This window comes from Scyliorhinus canicula, chromosome 12 (genome assembly GCF_902713615.1).
Source record: "Scyliorhinus canicula chromosome 12, sScyCan1.1, whole genome shotgun sequence".
NCBI classification, from domain to species: domain Eukaryota; kingdom Metazoa; phylum Chordata; class Chondrichthyes; order Carcharhiniformes; family Scyliorhinidae; genus Scyliorhinus; species Scyliorhinus canicula.
In genome coordinates, this window is record NC_052157.1 from 24,582,332 (window position 1) to 24,601,683 (window position 19,352).

The 19,352-nt window shown below is 45.8% G+C and overlaps 1 protein-coding gene across 2 annotated transcripts in view; it reads right to left on the reverse strand.

Moving 5' to 3' along the window:
* Nucleotides 1-663: 663 nt before the first annotated feature.
* Nucleotides 664-19,352, reverse strand: part of myo5c (myosin VC) — a 135,464-nt gene continuing 116,775 nt past the window's right edge. For both annotated transcript variants that reach the window (XM_038813540.1, XM_038813539.1), the window contains 6 exons: nucleotides 19,215-19,304; nucleotides 14,344-14,494; nucleotides 10,522-10,807; nucleotides 5,737-5,911; nucleotides 2,874-2,954; nucleotides 664-2,703 (listed from right to left, as the gene is read on the reverse strand). In XM_038813540.1, coding sequence (XP_038669468.1) covers nucleotides 2,551-2,703; nucleotides 2,874-2,954; nucleotides 5,737-5,911; nucleotides 10,522-10,807; nucleotides 14,344-14,494; nucleotides 19,215-19,304 — 936 coding nt within the window. In that variant the 3' untranslated portion in view covers nucleotides 664-2,550. The remainder of the gene's footprint in view (nucleotides 2,704-2,873; nucleotides 2,955-5,736; nucleotides 5,912-10,521; nucleotides 10,808-14,343; nucleotides 14,495-19,214; nucleotides 19,305-19,352) is intronic.

Below are 19,352 nucleotides of genomic sequence, written 5' to 3' on the forward strand. Positions count from 1 at the left end.
TGGCAATCTTCCTGTTTGTCGGTTCTAACCAAATTCTTTTAGGAATACTGAACAAAAGGAATCTTCACCAAGGTAGTTACAATGTCACACAGCACATAGCAACCAGACACATTCTTACCCTGCGGCGTCTAATTTTCAGCCCTCTGTTAAAACTCCATTGCTTTCTTTCTCTACAGTTTCTATGTGACTATATATAGATCTACAACCATTTACTCAGAAGTATATTTTGTATTAAATAACAACAATAGAAAAATAATATTATAAAAGAACTATTTTAATGAAAGTCAGATTCATGGCAGAAAATGCAACTGTATTCAGGAAAGAACGTGGATTTAAATAGCACCTTTCACAAGGCATCCCAAAGCGTTTTGCAGCCAATGAAGTATCTTGAAGTGTTGTTACCATTACAATGTCAAAACAAATGTGCCAAACCACACACAGCAAAGTCTTACAAATAACAATGAAATACACAACAAAGTCTTGCTAATAATAATGAAATAAATGACCAGTCTGTTTTGGTTCTGTTCTGAGGGGCAAATGTTGGCCAGGACACAATGAGATCATGGTCATGGGATCCATTACTCCCACGCGAGAGGGCAGACTGGACCCTGTCCACATTTCACCGTGAGGGGCGGGGGGGGGGGGGACGGGGGGGACGGGACTGTAAGGACTTGTCAGCATAGATTCTGTGATGAGGTCTCTGGCATGCGGCTTTAATCCACAACCGTCCAATTTAAGAGGTGAGGACTGAGCTCAGGCTAACATTTAAAGTAACAATCATTACAGTTGTGAGGGTTAATCAGCAGGTTGACAGCGAAGTATCAGTAACATAGAACATAGAACATTACAGCGCAGTACAGGCGAGCCCGATGGGCAACAGTTACTCTTGTGTCATTTCTGTTCAATACCAAAGCAAGCAAAATCTGGTGAAAGCTCAGAAAGTAAGACAGGCCTTCAAATCTACGCAACTAAACTGTTAATAATTGTAAAACTGTTATGTTATCCGGGCACATTATTGATATATAGTGCACAGGTTAGATAATTAAAGTAAGTGGCATAATAGTGCTAGGTAATGTCTAGGAGGTGAAAAAGGGGCCAGGTGACCCATGGGAGTAAGTGCATCACTAAAGATTATTCTCCGAATCCAGTCAATAATTAGCTTGCTTCTCTTTAACAAAAAAAAAGCATTTTGCAACATGATCATTGTATACATACAGCAGCAGGACCTGTAATTAAAATTATTATAGTAAAATATATTATAAAGTGATGCATTATTTGAATTATAATTTGATAAAAATAATTAACTTAAAAACATTTTTTGACAGCTATATGGTATGAACAAGTTACAAATCTAACTCCTTGCCTGAGTGTTAAAATCATTTCACGTTAGTCACAAACGACTGACTATTTCCTCATGAAGTCAATTGGAAGTTTTCATTTTAAGACAGAACCAGATGTGGACACAGGAGAACGAGTGACTCCAGTCTGGTACCGCGATCTGGTTGCATATTTCAGAGGTCTTATAAAACCTTGAAGCAGGCCACTAAAGCTTTTTCAGACTACAACAAGATAGTCGGGGTGAGGAGAGGAAACCAATGACCAGCAAATTGCATTTGAACTCCTTTGTTTTCTGCTCGTAAACGGGGGAACAGCGCTAATTCACAACAGGGGGAAAACTGTACAGTGCAGGCAGATCCACTTCTGGTGAGATGATAATTTAGTTATGGTAGCCTTGTGCAATAGAGAGGGGCAGATCAGGTGGAATACAGTATTAGGAGGCAACTATCTCACTAGGCTGTGAGCAGTCTGAAGGAAATTATATATTTCCTTAGGAAGTCCATTGGCACAATCTTAAGTTTGTAAAAAGCAATGCATTGATAATTTGTGATGAACAATAGTCCCTATTTCCAATATTACAAAGTGCTGTGAAGCCTCACACAGAAATGAGACATCTTTATTTATTTTCCTTTCTTGAGCAACACTCACGGTATAACTTTAAAATATATTCTGTACACAGGAATCAATGTTCTGATAAATAGGTTGATTATGTGGTTTCCCCTTTTCTTTGGTGTCTAAACAAGATTACTTTTCTGTGCATAGTTTTTTTAAAAAGCGCTCAGCATTTGAGAATCTGTACAGCCCAAATCATTTTGCTAAAACCACTCACAGGTAATGTTGGGAGAATAATTTCTTCTCAACATTCCGAAAAGTATCACTCTGCTTTCATTTTTATACAAAACACCATGCAACTGAAGTTGCAGCCACTTGTGAAATAATTCCATTGAACTTTTAGAAAAAATAAATACTGTAAGAGCAGCCAATCCAAATTGAACACGTTCAATATTTTGTAAAAATAGACTGCATTTTAAAAAAATGCATAATATAAAATGTACTTGCACTCAAATATTTCATTCATTTTGGAATTCGAGGAAAAGGAAGAAATAAACACACAATCTCCAAAAACCCAGGCCATCAATATCTTTGATATTAATTTTTGCAATAACTCGCATCTTCAAGGTTTACCACAGATATTCTATACAGCAGTATGCTTTAGATCCTGGTAAGGAAGTTTAGTTTGAAGCTGCTGGGAATCTGGATTGCCTCCAACGCCTGTGGCGATGGAGTGAATGGGAAGGTCACTTGAAAATGATATTTGGCATCAATTATTAACGTTGATCCATCTCCACGACTGTTCAGTTGTGACTGGAAGAAAATAAGAACAGTGAAGTTTACTTGATAATAGTTTAGAACATTTCCCTTAACGTCTTTCGCCAGACTCCTGTTTGAGCCTTGACTCTCCAATACAGCCCCCTTCCAACTTGTGTGCAGATCATGAGATTAGGTTTAACCTGAAAGTATTATTTTTTTCTCACCTGAACTTTGCGCACAAAGGATGGAGCCAAACGTTTCTCAAAATCATCAATTGGTGTATAGGAATTCAAAATCTTGATAATCTGTTGAAAAATAGGACTGAAGTGTTGGCAGAAATTCCACATAAGAAAGATGCTCCCTTAACCATAATGATGACCAAATTGTTACGGTGGAGAAGGAGGCCGTTTGACCCAGCATGTCTGCACCAGCTCTCCAAACAAGTAGTATGGCGCAGTGCCATTCCCCTGCCTTTTCCCATATCACTGCACATGCTTTCTATTCAAACAATCATCTAATGCCCTCGTGAATGCCTCATTAAACTGCCTCCACCATACAGTCCATTCCAGACTTGAACCATTCGCTGTGTGAAAATGTTTTTTCTCACATCACGGGCGGAATTCTCCGACCCCCTGCAGGGTCGGGGAATCGCCCGGGGCCTTCGTAAATCCAGCCCCTGCCATGGCCGGAATTCTCCGCCACCCGGGAATCGGCGGGGGCGGGATTCTCCGGCCCGCCGGCCCTCCCGCGGCGATTCTCCGGCCCGCGATGGGCCGAAGTCCCGCCGATGTCAGGCCTCTTCCACCGACGTGGTTTAAACCACCTCTGTGCCAGCGGGATCAGGCGGCGGGAGCGAGCCCCGGGGTCCTGGGGGGGGGGGGGTGCGGGGCGATTGGACCCCGGGGGGTGCCCCAAGGTGGCCTGGCCCACGATCGGGGCCCACCGATCAGCGGGCGGGCCTGTGTCGTGGGGGCACTCTTTTTCTTCCGCCGCCACCACGGCCTCCACCATGGCGGAGGCGGAAGAGACCCCCTCCACCTTGCATGCGCCGGTGGTGATGTCAGCGACCGCTGACGCTCTGGCGCATGAACGGACTCACGCGCACTGGTGCCGAGTTGGCACCAGTTGGCGGAGTGGGAGCCACTCCGGCGCGGGCCTAGCCCCTAAAGGTGCAGAGAATTCCGCACCTTTGGGGAGGCCCGACGCCGGAGTGGTTGGCGCCACTCCGCTACGCCGGGACCCCCTGCCCCGCCGGGTAGGGGAGAATACCGCCCCACATTTTCTTCTTTTGCAGATAACTTCAAATCTGTACCCTCTCGTTCTTGACCATTTTACAAGGGGGAACAGTTTCCCCCCCTGTCTTCTCTGTCCAGACCCCTCTTGATAACAATGTTCAAAATCATGTCCCCTCTTAGCCTTCTTCTCTCCAAGGAGAACAGTCCAAATCTCTCTAATATAAACTCATCAAGGTTCTCATCTCTGGAACCATTCTTGTAAACTTCTTCTGCACACTCTCAAATCTGTTTGCACCCTTCCTATAGTGTGGCGCCCAGAACTGTACACAATATTCCAGATGAGGTCTAACTAATGCGTTGTTTAAGTTCAGCATTACCTCCTTGCTCTTGAACTCTATGCCTCTATCAATAATGCTCAGAACACTATCTGCAGTATTAACTGTTCTCTCCACCTGTCCTGCCACCGTCAATGATCTATGCACAAGTACACCCAGGCCCCTCTGCTCCTGTACCCCTTTAAGCATTTTACCCCCTATTTTATATTGTCTCTCCATGATCTTCTACCAAAATGCATCAGCTCGCCCTTCTCAGCATCGAACTTCATCTGCCACCTAATTAGACCTTCTCCTCCTTGATGGAGGTCTTGTGGCACAATGGGTAATATCTCCACCTCTGGACCAAAAGCCATGGGTTCAAGTCCAACACCAAGACTTGTTGGCCACAGAAGGAGGAGTGTTCACAACGCGATTCAATGGCTGCTAGTCAGCTAAAGGATCCTTCCTTTCCACATTTTGCTTTATGTCCCCCGCGATCTAAAGTTAATTGCAAATGGGAGGGGCCATTTTCACTCATTTGCCTAGACACCCTCTTTGGTCACTCCATTGCAGCATCCAATTGATCCTTAATTGATTTCAGGATTTCTGCCTCCATGCTCTATCTGAAACTTCATTCTGTGGACTAATCGCTCTTCTTATGGCGGGCAGGCTGATTCGACTCCTCAATCTGCCCTCCACCAAACAAATCTGTGTCCCCTTGACCTACCGAAACTCATTTTTAGGATTTACTCTTTCATACCATCAGCTACCACTTAGCACAACCTTTCAGACATCTCTTTTCAAGGTTGAAATGAACAGGTTTCTTAATCGTTCCACAGAACTTAGACACATGGGTTGGGATTTTCCACGCCACCCACCGCAAAACGTCCAAAGATGTGCAGGTTAGGTGGATTGGCCATGCTAAATTGCCCCTTAAGTGTCCAAAAGATTAGCTAGGTTACTGGGATAGGGTGAAGGTTTGGGCTTAAGTAGAGTGCTCTTTCCAAGGGCCGGTGCAGGCTCGATGGGTCTCCTTCTGCACTGTAAATTCTATGATTTTATGATTCCACCGCCTCCCCACTATGCCCCAAAGTAGGCGGGGGGGGGGGGGGGGGGGGCTGTGTGAAGATACGCTAGGAATAACCCATAAATGTATTTAAAATAATGGAATTTAGTTGACTAATTTGGTGAATTAAGCCAACATCACAACATTGGGTGTTCTGTGTATTTTGAATGACGGTACAGATAGTTTGGCAACAATGTCTCATAACAAAATTACTGTTACATCACAAGTCCTGGTGAATCAAAGGCAATTATAGAAAGACTCATTAGAATGCAGGCGACCAAAGCAGAAAACAAAATAAACCAAATCAGCAAAATAAAAATTAAGAAATATCTTGGATCAGAAACAATGGGATTGAGACAAGATAGATGAGGGGACATTTGGAGAAAGAGAGAGAGAGGGAGAAAGAGAATGAAAATGTGTCTGACAGCAATCATGAGGGGTCGACCAGAAACGCTGAAAGCTAAAATCGAACCTGCACAGCTGAGAGAGAAGAACATCTTTCACATATTTCCTTGGCATCATCGTCGGTTGTCTTGTTGACCTGAAGCAGCCAGGCAGCCTGTGACAGTGGTTCCAGGGTCTCCTTTGCATTGCTACTCTGCATATTCTTCTCCTTCAGCCACTCTTCCAAGTAACTAATATTACACCTATATCAGGAATAGAGGAATCATTCACTGAAGAATCATTCACTGAACTAGACATAACAAATGACTGCTAACTGGAACAAGACTATTATGCATTCAAAGTATCTAACCATCACACCATTTTAAATTCTGATGCACTAAATGTGCATTGCAAATAAGTCCATTTAATACACAAAGTTTCAGATTAATATTATCTTCATTAGTTTAGTGAGCCGTCATTTAAATTTGCAAGTTTAATACCCTGTGCACATTTCCGCCTTTCCTTTAATCTCCTCGCCTGATGGCAGACATGAAATGAATGAAAATGAAAATCGCTTATTGTCACGAGTAGGCTTCAATGAAGTTACTGTGAAAAGCCCCTAGTCGCCACATTCCGGCGCCTGTTCGGGGAGGCTGGTGCGGGAATCGGACCGTGCTGCTGGCCTGCTTGGTCTGCTTTAAAAGCCAGCGATTTAGCCCAGTGAGCTAAACCAGCCCCATCCATGTTGACTGCAAAAATACCTTATTGCTGCTTGTAAAGTACAACCTTAATTGCTTTGTGTACTACATAAATAACAGGCAAGTTAGAATTAGTGTTTACAGAAAAGGCTTTTTTCTTACATAATTCACAGCCCTGGGTAATGCTGTAGGCATCGTTCAGTGGTTTGTTTTTGCAACCCTGCAGTCTCTGTTAAAGTTTATGCTAAGTTCATTGCAAGTACATGATCTCAGGGCAACTCCGTTCAACTTAACAAATAGACAAAGGGATCTCTTTATTTTTATTATGACTTCCGTTTGAACTCAGTGCTGTCACTATTTCCATCAGACAAACAATTTGGTGCATTATTGAAGGAGTGCTACATTGTCACAGGTATGGGGTTGGATTCTCTGCTGTTGGGATTCTCCATTGTGCCGGCAGCCCGGGAGTTTCCCAACGGCGTGGGGCTGCCCACAATGGGAAACCCTATTGACCAGCTGGCGATACGGAGAATCCCGCACATGGATTGGATTGGATTTGTTTAGTGCCACGTGTACCGAGGTACAGTGAAAAGTATTTTCCTGCGAGCAGGTCAACAGATCATTAAGTACATGAAAAGAAAAAGAAATAAAAGAAAATACATAATAGGGCAACACTAGGTATACAATATAACTACATAAGCACCGGCATTGGATGAAGCATACAGGGGTGTAGTGTTAATGAGGTCAGTCCATAAGAGGGTCGTTTAGAAGTCTGGTAACAGCGGGGAACAAGCTGTTTTTGAGTCTCTCCGTGTGTGTTGTCAGACTTCTTTATCTCCTGCCCGATGGAAGAAGTTGGAAGAGTGAGTAAGTCGGGTGGGAGGGGTCTTTGATTATGCTGTCCACTTTCCCCAGGCAGCAGGCAGCAGGAGGTGTAGATGGAGTCAGTGGATGGGAGCCGGGTTTGTGTGATGGACTGGGCTGTGTTCACAACTCTCTGAAGTTTCTTGCGGTCCTGGGCCGAGCAGTTGCCATACCAGACTGTGATACAGTCGATAGGATGCTTTCTATAGCGCACCTGTAAAAGTTGGTAAGGGTTAATGTCGACATGCCGAATTTCCTTAGTTTCCTGAGGAAGTATAGACGCTGTTGTGCTTTCTTGGTGGTAGCGTTGACGCGATCTCTTGGCAGAGATGTCAAATCAAAGCTCTGGCTGCCCTCTGAGGAAGATCCAAAATGAGTAGCATGATTTAAAGAAGAAACGGGGGAGTTCTTTTGATGACCTGGCTAATATTTATTCAGTAACTCACTTCATTAAAATCGATACTAAGATCATTTTCATCTGGTTGCTGTTTCTGAGAAGTTGCTACGCACAAATTGGCTGCTATATCTCCCTCTAGTACAAAAGTGGTTAGAATTGAAAAATATTTCAATTGGTCAAAAAACATTTTGGAATATCCTGAGATTGTGATCTTTTATTCAAAAAAAATTATCAATTTATGGACATCACTGGCGAGATTAACATTTATTGCCCATCCCGAATTGTCCCTGGAAAGATGGTGGTGAGCTACTTTCTTGAACCACTGCCGACAGTGCTGTTAGGAAGGGGGTTCCAGCATTTTGACCCAGCAACAGTGACGGTGATATATGTCCAAGTCAGGATGGTGTGTGGGTTGGAGGGGCATTGCAGGTGGTGGCATTCCCATGTGTCTGCTGCCCTTGTCTTTTCTAAGTGGTAGAGGTCACTTGTTTGCTGTTGAAGGAGCCAAGTGCATCTTGTATATGGTGCACGCTTCTGTCGTTGTGCGTCAGTGATGCAGGGGGTGTCAGTCAAGTGGGCTGCTTTGTCCTGGATGGTGTTGAGCTTCTTGAGTTTTGTTGAAGCTGCAGGAAAGTGGAGAGTATTTCATCACACTCCTGACTTGTGTCTTCTAGTTGCCAGACAGGCTTCAGGGAGTCAGGAGGTGAGTTACTTGCTGCAGTATGTTGGTAGTGGGAGATTCAGTGATGGTAATGCCATTGAACGTCAAGAAACAATGGGCAGATTTGATTTGGAGATAGTAAGCTGGCAATTATATGGTGTAAATGTTACTTGCCAATTATCAGCCCAAGCCTGTCCAGGTCTAGCTGCATGTGGACATGGACTGCTCCAGTATCAGAAGTCGCGAATGATGCTGAACATTGTGCAATCATCAGCAAACATCCCCCCTCCTGACTTTATGATGGAAGGGAGATCATTGATGAAACAACTGAGCCAAGGACACACCCCTGAGGAACTCCTGCAATGATGTCTTGGAGCTGAGATGAATGACCTTCAATCATCACAAACATCTTCCTTTGTGCCTGGTATGACTCCAACCAGCAGAGGGTTTTCCCCCTGATTCCCATTGACTCCAGTTTTGTTAAGGTCGCTTGATACCATACTTGGTCAAATGCTGCTTTGATGTCAAGGGCCGTCGCTATCACCTGTGGAGTTCAGCTCTTTTGTCCACATTTGGTCTAAAGCTGTAATGAGATCAGGAGCTGAGTGGCCCTGCTGAAACCCAAACTGAGCGTCAGTGAGTAGATTATTGCTAAGCAAGTGCTGTTTGATAGCACTGTGGATGACACCTTCTATCACTTTACTGATGATCGGGAGTAGACTGATGGGGCGGCAATTGGCCAGGTTGGATTTGTCCTGCTTTGTGTGTACAGGACACACTGGGGAAATTTTTCCCATTGCTGGGTAGATGCCACTGTTGTAGCTGTACTGGAACAGCTTGGCGAGGGGTGCGGCAGGTTCGGGAGCACAATCTTCAATATTGTGCTTTGGGCAGCACGGTAGCATGGTGGTTAGCATAAATGCTTCACAGCTCCAGGGTCCCAGGTTCGATTCCCGGCTATGTCACTGTCTGTGCGGAGTCTGCACGTCCTCCCCGTGTGTGCGTGGGTTTCCTCCGGGTGCTCCGGTTTCCTCCCACAGTCCAAAGATGTGCAGGTTAGGTGGATTGGCCATGCTAAATTGCCCGTAGTGTTCTAAAAAGTAAGGTTGGGGTTGGGGGGTTTGGGGGGGGGGGGGTTGTTGGGTTACGGGTATAGGGTGGATACATGGGTTTGAGTAGGGTGATCATGGCTCGGCACAACATCGAGGGCCGAAGGGCCTGTTCTGTGCTGTACTGTTCTATTGCCGGGGTATTGCCAGAGCCGATAGCCTTGGCAGTATCCAATGCCTTCAGCTGTTTCTTTCTATCATGTGGAGAGAATCGAATTGGCTGAAGACTGACATCTCTGATGTTGGGGACCTTTGGAGGATTGGAGATGGATCATCCATTCAGCACTTCTGCCTGAAGGTGGTTTCAAGTTGCTTCAGCCTTGCCTTTTGCATTAGTGCTGGACTCTCCCATCATTGGACGGAGATAGTTTTGGAGCCTCCTCCTCCAGTTAGCAGTTTAATTGTCCACCATCATTCATGACTGGATGTGGCAGGACTCCAGAGCTAACATCTGATCTGTTGATTGTGGGATCGCTCATCTCTACCTATCACATGTTGCTTTTATTGTCTGTCTCGCAAGTAGTCCAGTTTTGTCGCTTCACCAGGTTGTCATTTCTTGCTGCTGCTCTTAACATGCCGGCCTGCACCCTTCATTGAGCCAGATCAATCCTCTGGCTTTATGGTAACAGTAGGGAATATGCTAGGCTAAGGGCTTACAGATTGTGCTGACCCACAGTGCCTCATGGAAGCCCAGTTTTGAGTTGCTCAATCTGCTAAAAATGTATCCATTTAGCACGGTGGTAGTGCCACACAACAAAATGGAGTGCATTGTCGATGTGAAAACGGGTCGTTATCTCCACATGGTCTGTGCGATGGTCAGTCCTATCAATACTATCATGGTCAGACACATCTGCAACTGGTAGATTGGTGCGGACAAGGTTGAGTAGACCTTTCCCCCCCCCCCTCCCAAAAGGTGCTGTATAAGTGCAAGTTCTTCCTTCCTCTCACGCCCTCTGTTCAGCTTTCAAAGTAAAAGAGACACATGGGGCGAGATTTTAACTCACTGCAACCCCACTCTTATGCAGAGAGTTAAGATCGAGCCCGACATAGTACTTGGGAGGTTTTATCTCTGAGATATTTAATGCAACCCACTCTCTGTGAGGAAGTGCTGAAGCAAAATGCCTCCAGCATTTTCTGACTTTACCTTATTTGCATTCCTTTTCTGCATGAGCACATGTCCTTGCGCAGGAAGAGATTATTCAGGGTGATTGCTCCAATTAGAAAAAAGAGCTGTTTGACCGACTGTTTGCTCAGGTCTGTGTCCATACCGTGCTGGCACATTGTGGTAAAGTAGTAACTCAGCTGCTGTAGGATGGACGATATGGTGTATTTGCTTATTTCTTCTCGATAGCTTGAAGATCGTTTCCTAAGTCCAGTTGGCTTCATGCTCGAAATGCCTTGAAGACTTTCGTGTTCCAGCATTCCTGGTACTAAAATGGAACAATAATAATTCTGAATGAGCAGTTTTAGTACGAGACTGGCACCACATTTGCTAATACAATCATTGATGACAACACACAATCCAGCCTTGCGTACCAGAAATGATACACACACACATCACAATATTAAAACAGGGAATTGTAGACCAGTCAGCCGGAAGTCGGTAGTGGGAAAAATGCTAGAATCCATTATTAATGATTTAATAGCACAGCATTCGGAAAACAGTGGCAGAATCGGACAGAGTCAGCATGGATTTAGATTGGATTGGATTTGTTTATTGTCACGTGTACTGAGGTACAGTGCAAAGTATTTTTCTTCATGCAGCTCGAACAGATCATTTAGTACATGAAAGTAAAATACTTAGGGCAACATAAGTACACAATGTAAATACATAGATACCGGCATCGGGTGAAGCATACAGGAGTGTAGTATTAATCAGATCAGTCCATTAATGGGCCATTTAGGAGTCTGATAATGGATGAAATTTACGAAAGGGATATCATGCTTGACAAATCTCTTGGAATTCTTCAAGGATGTAACTAGTAGAGTTGATATTGGGGGAGCCAGTGGATGTGGTTAATTTGGACTTTTAGAAGGCTTTCATCAAGGTCCCGCATAAGAGATTAGTGTGTAAAATTAAAGCGCATGGGATTGGGAAAGTGTATCGAGATGGATAGAAAACTGATTGGCAGGCAGAAAACAAAGAGTAGGAATAAATGGGTCTTTTTCCAAGTGGCAGGCAGTGACTAGTGGAATACCGCAGGAATCGGTGCTGGGACACTAGCTATTCACAATGTAAATTAATGATTTAGATGAGGGAACTAAACGTAATGGGCGGAATTCTCCGCAAGGCCCGACGCCGTCATGAAACCCGGAGTGGTTCACGATGGCGTCGGAAGCCTCTCCCGGCCCCCTAACTCCCCTCCCCGGGGGGGATAGGAGGGCCGTACCGAGAAACTCAGCCGCCGGGCTGGTGCTCGATCCCCATTCCGCACCCCACAGGCCCCACACTTACCTGGTGCGCCATGTTCACGACGGCAGCAACCAGGTGTGGTTGCCGCCGTCGTGAACATCGGGAATGGCAGGCCACTCGGCCCATCCGGGCCGGAGAATCGCGGGCCGCCGTTTTGGGGGGGGTGGGAGAATAGCGGGAGGTGCGGGAGCGGACCTCCCGCTATTCTCCCACCCATTGTGGTTGCGGAGAATTGCGCCCAATATCTTCACATTTGCAGATGCCATAAAGCTGGGTGGGAGGGTGAACTATGCGGAGGTTGCAGAGATGCTTCAGTGTGATTTGGACACGTTGAGTAAGTGGACAAATGCTTGGCAGGTGCAATATAATGTGGATCAATATGAGCTTATACACTTAGGTAGCAAAAACGGGAGGGTAGAGTATTATCTGAATGGATATCGATTGAGTCGTTGAAGGTAAGCATGCAGGTGCAGCAGGCGGTAAAGTGGCAAATGGGGTATGTTGGCCTTCATTGCGAGAGGATTCGAGTACAGGATCAGGGATGTCTTGCTGCAATTATACAGGGCGAGACCAACCTGACATATTGTGTGCAATTTTGGTCTCCTTATCTGAGGAAGGATGTTCTTGCTATAGAGGGAATGTAGCAAAGGTTTACCAGACTGATTTCTGGGATGGCAGGATTGACATATGAAGAGAGATTAAGTCGATTAAGATTATATTCGCTGGAGTTTAGAAGAATTAGCGGCGGGGGAGGGGATCTCATAAAAACCTAAAATTTCTAACAGGACTAGACAGGGTACATGCAGGAAGGATGTTCCCAATGGCAGGGCAGTCCTGAACCACGGGTCACAGTCTAAGGATATGGGATTGCGAAATTGTAAATTTTCACTTAATACTGGAACCCCTTCGATAGCATGGATTCATTTCCTTTTCAACAACTAAATATTTTACGCTAAATACCGATAAGAAAGAGACCAAAAAATATTATTTAGGTTTGAGGGAGAGTATGTGATGATTTCCATCGTGCATGACGCCATCACCATCGAATCCCTGCAATGCAGAAGGACGCCATTCGGCCCATCAAGTCTGCACCGACCCTCTGAAAGAGCTTCCTACGTAGGCCTACTACCCCACTCTGTTCCAGTAACCCCACGTAACCTGCACATCTTTGGACCAATGCAAGCTATGTTGCGAAAGTTGGTTGGATTCACTGCCCTGCGACGCCAGCAACGCGGACTGCGCGGAGAATTGGCCGATCCGCCAAAATCGATGTTCGCGCTGGGCGCCGAACCGACCACTTTGCTCTGGCCCCATGCTGGCAGCGTGATCAGGGTTCGCGCCCGCACACCAGCAGGAGGATGCTAATGGATGCAAATAAGTCCTAATGACCTTTTTGAATCCACTTAGCGGGCCTGGCATCAGATTCTCCAGGTTCACATGATCCTCCAGGTATCACTAAACATGAACCTGAAGTGGTAGCCCTCGTGGTGGGCAAAGCTCCTGAGGGGAGTTGCCCACAATGTCCATCTGAGGGCAAACCGCAACCCCAGCCCCCCCCCCCCACAAGATGCACAACCTGCCCATCCTTCCCCGACCAGAGACCCCCCCCCCCCCAGAGATCTCCTAAATGCCGCCCCCCCCCCCCCCCCCCCCCCCCCAGAAAAGAGGCCTCTGTCTGGAAGCTAGACATGTTTCATTCCTGGAAAGAGAATTTAGCTTGTCATGGAAGTGTCCCTTTAAGAAAGGTTGTTGTCTTCCATCGGGCAGGAGATACAGAAATCTGAGAACACGCACAAACAGACTCAAAAACAGCTTCTTCCCCGCTGTTACCAGACTCCTAAACGACCCTCTTATGGACTGACCTCATTAACACTACACCCCTGTATGCTTCACCCGATGTCGGTGTTATGTAGTTACACATTGTGTCCCTTGTGTTGCCCGATTATGTATTTCCTTTTATTTCCTTTCCTTTTCATGTACTTAATATGTTGAGGTGCTCGCAGAAAAATACTTTTCACTGTACCTCGGTACACGTGACAATAAACAAAATCCAATCCAATCCAATAAACCACTTAGGACTGAGATGTGGCGAAATATCTTCACATAGAGAGTGGTGAACCTGTGGAATTCTCTACCACGGAAAGCAATTGAGGCCAAAACTTTGTAAGTTTCAAGAAGGTAGAGCTCTTGAGGCTAAAGGGATCAAATGATATGGGAGCGCTGGAAAGGGGAACAAGTTACTGAGTTGGTGATCAGCCATGTTTATAATGAATGACGGAGCGGGCTCGAAGGGCCGAATGGACTACTGCAGCTCCTATTTTCTATGTTTCTATTATAACTAGAACCGTATTCTGTTCAACCGTAGCACTTAGCACGAGTATGGATGCCACAAGGTGCCTTTTCTGTATGATCAGTGTTCTACCATTTCTTGATGAAAATTTGGGATGTATTTTGAATGGCACAAGACTTTCTGAAAGGACTTGAATTTTCCACCTTACATGCCAGCGGTGATAGTTTTGAAGATAATATAAATGAAAAGTAAATTGTCTTTACCTATCATTGGCTGAAGGTCATCTTCCATCACTTGAATGAGTTGTTGGTAAATATGAATAGCCAAATCACTCAGAATCTGTCTGTATTCAGAGAGGTCAAAGTTTCTCAGACACTGATTATTTTGTTGAGGCGTGTTGTGCTTCATAAACTCCTTGATTAAAAGCAATAAATATCACATGTTAAAAAAAGTACTCATAAGAGTAACAGTACAAATTATAGTCTCATACACATTTATTATCAGCTATTTAAACTCGGATGTATTATTATATGCACGGTAGCACAGTTAGTACTGTTGCTTCACAGCTCCAGGGTCCAAGGTTCGAGCTTGGATCACTGTCTGTGCGGAGTCTGCATGTTCTCCCCGTGTCTGCTTGGGTTTCCTCTGGGTGCTCCGGTTTCCTCCCACATGTCCCAAAAGAAATGCTGTTAGATAATTTGGACATTCTGATTTCTCCCTCTGTGTACCCGAACAGGCGCCGGAATGTGGTGACCAGGGGCTTTTCACAGTACTTTCATTGCAGTGTTAATGTAAGCCTACTTGTGACAATAAATATTATTATTATAATATATAAAAATGAAATCAAGAGCTTCATTCCAGAGCTGAGGTGACAGTGACTGCCACTAACCAAGTGCGGTACCAAGGACTCCAGTAAAACAGAAGTCAATGGGGATCGGGTAGAAAACATTCCAGTGGTCAGGGTTATATCTATCACAAAGGAGGGAGGTTATTCGAGATCATTTGAACCAGCTGCTGCATTACTTTCTGACAGCAGAACTCTGGACCCAATTATTTTAGGCTACTTCATCAATGACCTTTGCTGCATCATGGGGTCAAAAGTGAGGACGTTCACTAACGAATGTACTGGTTAAGTAGAAATGTCCTCCAATTAAATATTGGGAAGACCAAAACCATTGTCTTCAATCACTCCAAATGCCATTCCTTAGCTACTGACTCCATTCCTGAGCCTTACAAACGTCTGAGGCTGAACCTGAGAATTCATAATCCGCAACCTTGGTTTCATACCTGACTCTGAGATGGAGACCCATCACACATCCCGCCATTACTTTGACTGTAGGTCTCCACATCTGCAGCACCTCTCGACTTAGACCCTTCTTCATTCATCTGCAACTGGAGCCCTCATCCATGTTTTTGTTACTTCCAGACTTGACTATTCCAAAGTGCTCCTCGTTCCTCTCCCATATTCTACCTTTTGTAAAGAGGAGGTCATCCAGGCCACTGCTGCCTGTGTCCTTACATGCATTAGTGGTGGAACAATTTAAGTTGTGGGTCATCTCTGTGCTCTCTGACCTACATTGGCTCCCAGTTAAGCAGTCTGGAAGCTTTGAGCGTTGACAAAGGGTCATCTGGACTCGAAATGTTAGCTCTTTTCTCTTCCCACAGATGCTGCCAGACCTACTGAGATTTTCCAGAATTTTCTCTTTGGTCCCAGTTAAGCAGTGCCTCAATTTTAAAATTCTCATCCTCGTTGTCGAACATCTCCATGGTCTTTCCTCTCCTCTCCTTTGCAATTTCTTCCGGCCCCATAATCTTCCAAAATATCTGTGCTCGTCTAATGCCAGCCTCTTGAGAGTCCCTTATTTTAATCGCTTCTCCATCGACGGCCCTGCCTTCAGCTGCATGGGGCCTAAATTCTGGAGTTTCCTCACTTAATCTCATTGCCTCTCGACCTCTATTTCCTCCTTGAAACCTCTCTCTTTGACCAAGCTTGTGGTCATTCACCCAAATACCTTCTTACGTGGCCCGGAGTCAGATTTTTATAATGCTTCTGGTGAAGTGCTTTGGGATGTTTTATTGTTTTAAAGGTGCTATTTAAATACAAACTGTTGTTAACTGCAGTGTGTTCAGATTCATTCGCAATTCCTCAAATAACAAAATATTCTCTGGTCACGCGCAATAAGATCGGGGTAGTTTGGACTGATAAGTGACGGGTAACATTCACCAAGGCCAAGAAATGACCTTCTCCCCAAGGGAGAGCCAATCCCCTTTACATTACCATCACCAAATTCCCACTATGAACATAATGGGGTCACCATTAAGCAGAGCTTCAACTGGGCCAGTGTACATATCTGCTCCCTCTACTGCGGCTGCCATTTTCATTATGAAGCAGGCCTCCAAAGCTCCATAAAACAGCACTTCTCAAACCCATGACCTCCAGAAGTTAAGGGCAACAGATGCATGAAAACACCATCACCTCTAAACTCCCCTCCAAGTCACACACCACCTTGACCAGGACTTATCTTCACCTCCACAAACAGCATCATGACAGATCCTTCACCGCATGAATTGCAGCTGTTCAAAAAGGCGACCGGTTACCATCAAGCCTTCAAGGGCAATCAGGGACGAGCAATAAAATAAAATCAGAGAGCTAGAAAAAAAAACTCAGCAGGTCCAGCAGCATCTGTGGAGGGAGAAACAGAGGTAACGTTGTGAGTCCATCTTCCCATTCCAAAGAAGGGTCACACGGACTCGGAACATTAACTCTGTTTCTCTCTCCACAGACGCTGCCAGACCTGCTGAGTCTATCCAGCATTTTCTGCTTGTATTTCCGATCTCCAGCATTCGCAGTATTTTGCTTTTACTTTAATGAAAAATAAAACATTGACACAGGCGACAATTTCCCCAAACTGAATATTTAAAAATTGTTAATTGAATATAGAGGGAAAGACATGGCCAATAGCAAAATGCCATGGGCATCTCAAAATTGAGCCCAGTAACAGCTCTGTGGGCGTACCCACACCAGATGGACTGCAGCGGTTCAAGAGGGTGGCTCCTGTAGAATTCCCAGATTGCAGAAGGAGGCCATTCGGCCCATCGAGTCTGCATCGAGCGTCCAAAAGAGCACTCTACCTAGGCCACTCCCCAGCCCTTGCTCAATGCCCGCGCATTGATCATGGTCAATCCACCGGCCCCGTTCGCGCAGGCCGAAATTGCATTATAGCTGGAGACTCTCACAGCCCATAACACAGTTTGCGCCAGGTAGAACTAATTTTGCTATTCTCCATGCTCCCCCAGCGAGAGCGCAAACCAGATTAGCATATTTAAATCTTCGTTAACACATTGTGGGCGCGATCTTCCAGCCACGCTGTGCTGGAAAAGTATCTCGCTGCGGTGTAACGTGGCCGGTGAAAGCCGGGAGACCCCGGTTCCGGGATCCACCCAGCTCGCACGCCTCACAAGATTCAACGCAGTCTTGAGAGACATTGCAAGGAGTATCCCGCCCACAATGAGCGGAATCACTTTCTGGCAAATCTGCATATGGTTTAGCAGACTGGTTCAGCACATTGGGCTAAATCGCTGGCTTTTAAAGCAGGCCAGCAGCACGGTTCAATTCCCGTACCAGCCTCCCCAAACAGGCGCTGGAATGTGGCGACTAGGAGCTTTTCACAGTAACTTCACTGAAGCCTACTCGTAACAATAAGCGATTTTCATTTCATTTTCATTTCATATTAGAGTGAGGCAGTAAGCCTTACTCTATGTGCAGATTTCCCAGGCATTTGAGGCTTTGGGATTTAATCCCATTGCCTTGGGGACCTCGTGCAAGCACTATTTCACTCTGGTCCCCACAAACGGCACTCATGGGGTCCTCCAAGGCGAACGGAGGGCCTCAGCTGCATGCCCTTTGGGCAGGGTGGTACCCTGGCACTGCTGATGCCACCTGGGTACCATGACAGTGCCAGCCAGGCATCCTGGCAGTGCCACCCTGGCAGTGGCACCTGGGTGCCATCCTGGCAGTGCCATGGTACCCAGGTGGCACTGTCAAGATGGCATTTTCTGCGCACGTGCAATTGGGCTGGGGTTGTTCACCGTGGTTGTTTGGGGTGCAAGGGGGGGGGGGGTTCAGGGGACCCTCCCAATTTACTTTCGGGCTGGGGGGAGTTTGGACTTTTTTTGTGGCCTTGGAGATCAGGACACCATTTCCTCTCGCTATAACAGGCAGTTCCGGCGAGCAGAGCTCCCCATTGTAAAAAACGGAACTATGTGCGCCCTCAGCCATTTGTTTCCTATTTAAGCTTCTTATTCAGTACAGATAGCGTTGAATACCCACTTGTTTCTCGTCACTGCGAGTGTCAGGAAACATGCAGCTAAACACGCTCGCTAGGGAGCTTTGTCCTCTTTTGGGAAGATCGCGCCCCCAGATTCAGCTTTAAGTCCAATTAATTGGACTCCTTCATTTCTCCCACACGGCAGCACAACGTGAAGCAAGTGGGAATCACTACTGGTCTCCAAAAACAGAGACCAGATGTGACGGCCACTCTAAGGGGGGCTCGGAAGCCATTGAAAACCCTGGGTGGTCAGTGAGATCGATGGAAAGTGTGCTGACACTGCCCCAGCACCCTGGCAGTGCCACCTTTGCGCTGCCAAGGAGCAGAGTCTGAAGGGTGGGCTTTTGGAGACCCCATGTGTTGCTCACTTGGGGGAAGGGCCTGGTGGCAGCGATGGGGAGGGGGGAGAGAAAGAGGGATCTTTGCCGACGATTGTGGTGGGGGAGGAGCTCTGTCGATTGCCCTAAGTTCAGGGTATCTTCTAAAAATGGTGCCCCAATCTTGGAGGAGCCAGACTTGCCGGCGTCTTTAGGTCCCGCACACCTAATTCACGGTGCCAACCACTCTAACCTCAAAAAATACTCTAAGTGTAGGTGGATTACGATCCCTTTCCCGCTGAAGACAACGCGTTAGCAATGTTTTGAGAGAATTGTGCCCCATGAACAAGTTTAGTAATTTGCATCGTACATTAGCACACATGGTACTTTCAAACTTTAAATATAAATAGAAAACCAGATGTGTTTTGTAACAAAAACCTGGAGGTTTGAAGAAAAACTCCAGTGTCCCTGGATGAGGCATGTTCTTACCTCCTCTCCACTGTACTGTTTTAAACAATTGAGAAAGTGAACACTGTTTGAAAGCCAGAATGACAGCATTTCAAAATCTTCACTGTGATTCTGTTAAACAAGGCAAAATTTGGAAGAATGAACATGAATAACTATAGA